The 9,597-nt window shown below is 55.5% G+C and overlaps 1 protein-coding gene across 1 annotated transcript; it reads right to left on the bottom strand.

The window, feature by feature from the left end:
• Positions 1-2,586: 2,586 nt before the first annotated feature.
• On the bottom strand, positions 2,587-9,318 carry LOC134434595 (fructose-bisphosphate aldolase A-like). Its single transcript, XM_063183250.1, has 5 exons — positions 9,158-9,318; positions 7,323-7,406; positions 5,972-6,146; positions 4,420-4,619; positions 2,587-2,695 (listed from the first exon to the last, which is right to left on the bottom strand). The coding sequence occupies exons 1-5, from the start codon at positions 9,302-9,304 to the stop codon at positions 2,600-2,602; spliced, it is 702 nt and encodes a 233-aa protein (XP_063039320.1). The 5' UTR covers positions 9,305-9,318; the 3' UTR covers positions 2,587-2,599.
• Positions 9,319-9,597: the final 279 nt, after the last annotated feature.

Here is a 9,597-nt window from a genome sequence, read left to right as displayed (position 1 = left end):
ATAAACTTCACATTTTGTCACTTTTGGAAAATTATAAATGTTGGAGTCAGAAAATAAACTTCACGTTTTTACACTTTTGGAAAATTAAAAATTATAAATGTTGGAGTCAGAAAATAAACTTCACATTTTTTCACTTTTGGAAAATTATAAATGTGGGAGTCAGAAAATAAACTTCACATTTTTTTCACTTTTGGAAATCTATAAATTATAAATGTTGGAGCCAGAAAATAAACTTCACATTTTGTCACTTTTGGAAAATTATAAATGTTGGAGTCAGAAAATAAACTTCACATTTTTTCACTTTTGCAAAATTATAAATTATAAATGTTGGATTCAGAAAATAAACTTCACATTTTGTCACTTTTGGAAAATTATAAATTATAAATGTTGGAGTAGAAAATAAACTTTGTCCATGTGAGACCGCGTGGGCCAGGCTCCAGAGTCGGCCCGAGACACACAGAATTCTTACCCCAAACCAGCCCCAAATCCCCAAATTTGGGGTCAAACCACCCCAAAATCCCCAAATTTGGGGTCAAGCCACCACAAATCCACAAATTTAGGACCAAACCACCCCAAAATCCCCAAATTTTGTTGCCTAATCACCCCTGTACTGCTCCAAAACCCCCGAATTTGGGGTCAAACTGCCCCAAAATCCCCAAATTTGGAGTCAGACCACCTCAAGAGCCCCAAATTTTGGCTGAAATCCTGTCCCAAATCACCCCCAAAGCCCCAAATTTGGGATTAAAACATCTCAAACCACCCTAAAAGCCCCAAATTTGGGGTCACACCACCATAAACCCCCCAGATTTGGGATTAAACCACCCCAAAACCCCCAAATCCCCAAAATTTGTTGCCAAATCACCCCGTAAGCCCCAAATTTGGGGTCAAACCACCCAAAGTCCCCAGATTTGGGGTCAAGCCACCCCAAACCCCCAAAATTTGGGATTAAACCAACCCAAAACCCCCAAAATTTGGGGTCAAACCACCCAAAACCCCCAAAAATTGGGGTCAGGCCACTCCAAAATCCCCAAATTTGGGATCAAACCACCCCAAAATCTCCAAATTTTGTTGTCAAACCACCTCCAAATCCCCAAATTTGGGATCAAAGCACCCCAAATCACCCCAAAACACCAAATTTGGGGTAAATATTTCCCCCAAAACCTCCAAATATTTTTGTCAAACCACCCCAAAACCACCCCAAAATCCCAAATCTGGGGTCAAACAACCCCAAAATCCCCAAATTTGGGGTCCAATAAAAACTCCTGGAGCGTTTTGGGTTCATCCGAGACCTTTTATTGCTCTGGGGGGGACAGCGAGGGACAGAGAGTGACCAATGGGTGACCAATGAGTGACCACAGAGTGACCACAGAGTGACCACTGAGTGACCAATGAGTGACCACAGAGTGACCACAGAGTGACCAATGAGTGACCACAGGGTGACCAATGAGTGACCACAGAGTGACCAATGAGTGACCACAGGGTGACCACAGGGTGACCAATGAGTGACCACAGAGTGACCAATGAGTGACCACAGAGTGACCACAGCGTGATCACTGAGTGACCACAGGGTGACCACTGGATGGTCAGTGGTCAGCAGGAGGTCAGCAGGAGGTCAGGGGTCCATGGATGGTCATCAGGAGGTCAGCAGATGGCCAGAGGGTGGTCAGCAGATGGTCAGTGGTCAGCAGATGGTCATCAGGAGGTCCATGGATGGTCAGCAGCTGGTCAGTGGATGGTCATCAGGAGGTCCATGGATGGTCAGTGGTCAGTGGATGGTCAGCAGGAGGTCCATGGATGGTCAGCAGCTGGTCAGTGGATGGTCAGCAGGAGGTGCATGGATGGTCAGCAGGAGGTCCATGGATGGTCAGCGGTCAGTGGATGGTCAGCAGGAGGTCCATGGATGGTCAGCAGGAGGTCCATGGATGGTCAGTGGTCAGTGGATGGTCAGCAGGAGGTCAGCTTGTGGTCAGCGGTCCATGGATGGTCAGCAGCAGGTCAGTGGCCAGAGGGCGGTCAGCAGATGGTCAGTGGTCAGCAGATGGTCAGCAGGAGGTCCATGGACGGTCAGCAGGTGGCCAGAGGGTGGTCAGCAGTGTCCAGCAGGTGTCCATGGATGGTCAGTGATGTCCACGGGTGGTCAGGAGGAGTGGTTGGATGGGGTGTCCAGCAGATGTCCGTGATGTCCAGCAGGTGGTCAGTGGGTGTCCAGCAGGTGTCCATGGTGGTCAGTGGTGTCCATGGGTGTCCATGGATGGTCAGGGATGTCCATGGGTGGTCAGTGATGTCCATGGATGGTCAGTGATGTGCATGGATGGTCAGGGATGTCCATGGATGGTCAGCAGAAGGTCAGGGAGGTCCATGGATGGTCAGCAGGTGGTCAGGGGTGTCCATGGATGGTCAGGAGATGTGCAGATGTCCAGCTCTCAGTAGGCGTGGTTGGACACAAACAGGGACTCGCTGGATGGTGGGTGTCCATGGATGGATGGGGTGTCCAGGGGAGGTCCATGGATGGTCAGGGGTGGTCAGCAGAAGGTCAGGGGTGTCCATGGATGGTCAGTGGTGTCCATGGATGGTCAGGAGATGTGCAGATGTCCACCTCTCAGTAGGCATGGTTGGACACGAACAGGGACTCGCTGGCCGCCGCCCCTGTGGTGCCGCTGGGGGTGTACTTACCCTGGCACGCCAGGGAGTTGGCCTGGGGACACAGGGGACACGTTGGGGACATCGGGGACAGCTGGGGACACTGGGGACACGGGGACATCAGGGACAGCTGGGGATATTGGGGACATTGGGGACATCGGGGACGCAGTGCACAGCGGGGACATCAGGGACACAGGGGACACACTGGGGACATCAGGGACAGCTGGGGACATTGGGGACACACTGGGGACATTGGGGACAGCTGGGGACATTGGAGACATCAGGGACGCAGGGGACACTGGGAACATTGGCGACATTGGGGACACCAAGGGTGTTTAGGATGCTGGGAGTGTTAGGGACACTGGGGACATTCCGGATGTTGGGGACATTGGGGGTGTTTATGACACTGGGGACACTGGGGACATTGGGGACATCAGGGACAGCAGGGGACAGAAAGGGACACTGGGGACATCAGGGACATTGGGGACATTCCGGATGTTGGGGACATTGGGGGTGTTTATGACACTGGGGACACTGGGGACATTGGGGACATCAGGGACAGCAGGGGACAGAAAGGGACACTGGGGACATCAGGGACATTGGGGACATTCAGGATGTTTGGGACATTGGGGGTGTTTATGACATTGGGGACACTGGGAGTGTTGGGGACACTGGGGACATTTGGGGACGCTCAGGGTGTTGGGGACATTGGGGGTGTTGGGGACATTGGGGACATCGGGGACACTCAGGGTGTTGGGGACACTGGGGACGTTGGGGACACTGGGGCACTGCTGTCCCCAAGGTCGCCAGTGACCTCCTGGGCCACCCTGTCCCTGTCCCTGTGTCCCCACGAGGTGTCACCCCCAAATCTCCTTCTGCCAGCCCCACCACTCCCACACCCTGAACCCCTCAATGTCCCCAAGGTGTCCCCAAGGTGTCCCCAAACATCTCCACCTCACCCTCTGAAGCCACCTCAGATGTGGCTCCTCTGCTCCCACCTCTCCCTGGTTGACCCAACCCCAGGAACACCCAACATCTCAAAATCTTTGAGTCCCAATGGTGACCCCAATGTCCCCAAGGTGTCCCTAAAGCCCTCAAGGTGTCCCCAAAACCCCAAAGTGTCCCCACCTCAGCCTCTGAACCCTCCTGAGATGTGGCTCCCGTCTCTCCATGGTCAACCCAACTCAAGGAACACCCAACACCCCTCATGTCCCCTAGACCCCCATGGTGTCCCCAATGTCCCCAGGTGTCCCCAAGGCCCTAAACATCCCCACCTCATTCTCTGAACCCTCCTGAGATGTGGCTCCTCTGCTCCCACCTCTCCATGGTTGACCCAACTCAAAGAACACCCAACATCCCCAAGACCCCTCAATGTCCCTGAGGTGTCCTCAAGGTTCTTGAGGTGTCCCCAATGTCCTCAAGGTGTCCCCAATGTCCTAAAGACCCCAAATGTCCCTGAATTGTCCCCACCTCAATCTCCAAACCCACCTCAGATGTGGCTCCCACCTCTCCACGGCCAACCCAAGGAACACCCAACGTCCCCAAGACTCCTCAATGTCCCCAAGGTCCCTGAGGTGTTCTCAAGGTCCCCAAGGTGTCCCCAATGTCCCCGAGACCCCAGACATCCCCACCTCACCCTCTGAACCCACCTCAGATGTGGCTCCTCAGCTCCCATCTCTCCACCGTCAACCCAACCCAACAAACACCCAACGCCCCCAAGACCCCAACGGTGTCCCCAACACCACCAAGGTGTCCCCAACATCTCCAGGTGCCACCTACCAGGGCTCTCTTGACGTACTCCTCCTGGGCCGCCTTGGTGTTGTCCTTCTTGCCGCCCCAGGCCTTGAGGGCCGAGGCCTGCAGGGCACGGCCGTACGAGAAGGTCAGCGCCCAGGGACGCGGCAGCGGGCAGCGGTTGATGGTGTTGAGGTTGATGGAGGCCTCCTCCTCACTCTGGCCACCCGACAGGAATGTGATCCCTGTGGGGACATTGGGGACAGCACTGTGACACCAGCCTGGGGACAGTGACACAGCTCAGACACAGCTCAGGGACATTGGGGACATTGGGGACAGCGGTTGGTGGCGTTGAGGTTGATGGAGGCCTCTTCTTCACTCTGGCCACCCGACAGGAACGTGATCCCTGCGGGGACATCGAGGGGACACTGTGACATCATTGTGACACCACTGTGACACTGTTAGAACAATCTGGGGACACTGGGATGGCTCAGGGACATTGGGGACATTGGGGACAGCAGTTGATGGCGTTGAGGTTGATGGAGGCTCCTCCTCACTCTGACCCCCCGACAGGAACGTGATCCCTGCGGGGACACCAAAGGGACATGGGGACATCAGCCTGGGGACAGTGACACAGCCTGGGGACACTCAGGCCAGACACAGCTCAGGGACATTGGGGATATTGGGGACAGTGGTTGGTGGCGTTGAGGTTGATGGAGGCTCCTCCTCACTCTGGCCGCCCGACAGGAACGTGACCCCTGGAGGGACACTGAGGGGACATCATCAGGACAGTCTGGGGACATGGGGATGGCTCAGACACAGCCCAGGGACATTGGGGACATTGGGGATATTGGGGACAGCGGTTGGTGGCGCTGAGGTTCAGAGAGGCTCCTCCTCCCTCTGACCCCCCGACAGGAACGTGATCCCTGTGGGGACACTGAGGTGACACTGAGGTGACACTGACCCGGCACGGCGGGTGGCACCGTCCTCATCAGGGCAGTGACCGTGGCCATGGCACAGTGACAGTGACAGTGACAATGGCACAATAACAATGACACAATGGCAATGACAATCACAATGACACACAGGTGACAGTGACAGTGACACTGACCTGGCACGGCGGGTGGCACGGTCCGTCACAGCGCTGTGACCGTTGCCATGGCACACAGTGACAGTGACAGTGACAATGTGACAATGACAATGACAAAATGACACAGAGGTGACAGTGACAATGACACACAGGTGACAATGACACACAGGTGACAGTGACACTGACCTGGCACGGCGGGTGGCACCATCCTCCTCAGGGCGGTGAACGTGGCCATGGCACACAGTGACAGTGACAATGGCACAATAACCATGACACAATGGCAATGACAATCACAATGACAACGACACACAGGTGACACACAGGTGACACACGGGTGACAGTGACACTGACCTGGCATGGCGGGTGGCACCGTCCTCCTCAGGGCGGTGACCGTGGCCATGGCACAGTGACAGTGACAGTGACACAGTGACAATGGCACAATAACAATGAAACAGAGGTGACAATGACACTGACAATGACAATGACACAGGTGACAGTGACACTGACCTGGCACGGCGGGTGGCACGGTCCGTCGCAGCGCGGTGACCGTTGCCATGGCGATCTCCTCGGGGCTGTACTTGGTGGCACAGGCGTGTCCCGCTGTCACCATGTTGGGCTTCAGCAGCGTCCCCTCGAGGTACACGTGGTGGTCACTGAGCGCCTTGTACACGGCTGCCAGCACCTGGGCACATTGGGGACATCATTGGGGACATTGGGGACATTGGGGACATTGGGGACACTGGGGACATTGGGGACATCGGTCACTGAGCGCCTTGTACATGGCTGCCAGCACCTGGGGACATCACCGGGGACATTGGGGACATTGGGGACATCATTGGGGACATTGGGGACACTGGGGACATTGGGGACATTGGGGACATCATTGGGGACATTGGTCACTGAGCGCCTTGTACACAGCTGCCAGCACCTGGGGACATCATTGGGGACACTGGGGACATCATTGGGGACATTGGGGACATTGGGAACATTGGGGACATCATTGGGGACATTGGGGACATTGGGGACATTGGTCACTGAGCGCCTTGTACACGGCTGCCAGCACCTGGGGACATTGGGGACATTGGGGACATCATTGGGGACATCGGTCACTGAGGGCCCTGTACACGGCTGCCAGCACCTGGAGACATCATTGGGGACAGTGGGGACATTGGGGACATTGGGGACATTGGGACATCGGTCACTGAGTGCCTTGTACAAGGCTGCCAGCACCTGGGGACATTGGGGACATTGGGGACATGGGGACATTGGGGACATTGGGGACATTGGGGCCATTGGGGTCATTGGGGACATTGGGGACATTGGGACATTGGGGACATTGGGGACACTGGGGACATTGGGACATTGGGGACATTGGGGACATCATTGGGGACATCATTGGGGACATCGGTCACTGAGGGCCCCGTACACGGCTGCCAGCACCTGGGGGTGACACTGGGGACATCACTGGGGACAATCCAGGGACATCGGGGACAGCACTGGGGACACAGCAGGTGCCACCAACTCCTGTCCAGGTGCCACTAACTCCTGTCCAGGTGCCACCAAACCCCCTCAGGTGTCACCAAACCCCCTCAGGTGCCACCATCCCCTGTCCAGGTGCCACCTCCTGGTGTCACTAACCACCACAGGACACCAGGAGGTGACACTGGGACAGCTTGGGGACACCTGGAGGGGACTCAAAGCCACCCAGGTGCCACCAAACCCCCTCAGATGCCACCTCCAGATGCCACCAAACCCTCTGGAGACGCCACCAAACTCCCTCAGATGCCACCTCCCGGTGTCACCCCGCCCCTGGGGACACTTTGGGGACACTTGGGGACACTCTGGGGGTGGCACCAACCTTCTCAGTGACGTACTGGCACGTCTTGAGGTCGTGGTCACCGTCAGGGAGGATCTCGGGCTCCACGATGGGGACAATGCCATTCTGGGGACACCGAGGAGACATTGGGGACATGTGAGACAGGGGGGACACTGGGGGCAATGGGGACACTGGGGACACGATGGGGACACTGGGGACACGATGGGGACGCTGGGGACATTGGGGACACGATGGGGACAATGCTCTTCTGGGGACATCAAGGGGACATTGGGGACATGTCAGCAACCAGGGGACATTGGGGACATTGGGGACACAATGGGGACACGGTGGGGACAACAGGAGGGGAGCCCAGGGCACTGAGGTGCCACCAAACCCTGTCTAGATGCCACCAAAGCCTCTCCAGATGAACCAAACCCAGCCTAGATGTCACCAAACCCGTCTAGATGTCACCAAACCATCCCTAAGTGTCACCAAACCCTCTCCAGGTGTCACCAATCCCTCTCTAGATCCATTAAAACCTCTCTAGATGCCACCAAACCCTCTCTAGATGCCACCAAACCTGGCCCAGATGCCACCAAACCCCCTCTAGATGCCACCAAACCCTGTCTACATGCCACCAAACCCCCTCTAGATGCCACCAAACCTGGTCCGGATGCCACCAAACCCCTCTAAATGGACCAAACCCAGCCTGGATGTCAGCAAAACCTCTCCAAGTGCCACCAAACCCTCTCTAGATGCCACCAAACCAAGCTTAGATGCCACTAAATGCTGTCCAGGTGTCACCAAACCTGGTCTAGATGCCACCAACCCCTGTCCAGGTGCCACCAAATCTTCTCTAAATGAACCAAACCCTGTCTAGATGCCACCAAACCCATTCCAGGTCCCACCAAACCAAGCCTAGATGCCACTAAATGCTGTCCAGGTGCCACCAAACCCTCTCTGGTGCCACCAAACCGGGTCTAGATGCCACCAAACCATCCCTAAGTGTCACCAAACCCTCTCCAGATGCATTAAACCCCCTCTAGATGCCACCAAACCTGGTCTAGATGCCACCAAACCTGGTCTAGATGCCACCAAACCTGGTCTAGATGCCACCAAACCCCCTCTAGATGCCACCAAACCTGGTCTAGATGCCACCAAACCCCCTCTAGATGCCACCAAACCTGGTCTACATGCCACCAAACCCCCTCTAGATGCCACCAAACCCCCTCTAGATGCCAGCCACCATCCTTCGATGCCCCCATTCCCAAGCCCAGGCCCCTTGGGGACCCTTGGGGACAGTTGGGGACAGTGTGTGACCTGCTGGCAGATGCTGGCGTAGCGCGCCAGCATGTTGGTGTTCTCCATGGACCTGAGTCACCTCCTTGTGTCCCCAAACCCAGCCTAGATGGCACTAAACTCTCTCCAGAAGCCACCAAACCTGGTCTAGATGCCACCAAACCATCCTTAAGTGCCACCAAACCCCCTCCAAGTGCCACCAAACCCTTCCTAGATGCCACCAAACCCCCTCCAGATGGACCAAACTCTCCAGATGCCACCAAACCCCCTCTAGATCCATTAAAACCTCTCTAGATGCCACCAAACCCTCTCCAAGTGCCACCAAACCCTCTCTAGATGTCACCAAACCTTCTCCAAGTGCCACCAAACCATGCTTAAGTCCCACCAAACCCTCTCTAGATGTCACCAAACCTTCTCCAGATGCCACCAAACCCTCTACAAGTGACACCAAACCCAGCCTAGATGTCACCAAACCCCCTCTAGATGCCACCAAACCCCCTCCAGATGCCACCTCTTGGTGTCACCTGCCCTGCAGCTCCCTCCCCGCACCCTGGGGACAGTTGGGGACAGGGTGTGACCTGCTGGCAGATGCTGGCGTAGCGCGCCAGCACGTTGGCGTTCTCCATGACGGCGAGGCGCGTGGGCATGTGCGCCGTGATCTTGAGCACGCAGCGCCACTTGGCAAAGCCAGCGCCGTCCTTCTTGTACTGGGCACAGCGCTCCATGAGGCCATCGAGACCTGGGGACAGACAGGGGACATCATCGGGGACATTGGGGACATTGGGGACATTGAGAAAAAATTTGGAAAAAAATCAGAGAAAAAACAGTGAAAAAGCGAGAAAAAATGATGAAAAAATGAGGAAAATCTTTGGAAATTTGAGAAAACAATGGGATTGGGGACACTGGGGACATTGAGAACATCGTGGAAAAACGAGGAAAAACGGGGAAAAACTGAGGAAAATTGGTGGAAAATTGGGAAAAAATGGGATTGGGGACATTGGGGACATTGGGGACACTG

The sequence above is a fragment of the Melospiza melodia genome, unplaced genomic scaffold, assembly GCF_035770615.1.
Source record: "Melospiza melodia melodia isolate bMelMel2 unplaced genomic scaffold, bMelMel2.pri scaffold_44, whole genome shotgun sequence".
NCBI lineage: Eukaryota > Metazoa > Chordata > Aves > Passeriformes > Passerellidae > Melospiza > Melospiza melodia.
This window is presented reverse-complemented; position numbering and strand designations above follow the sequence as displayed.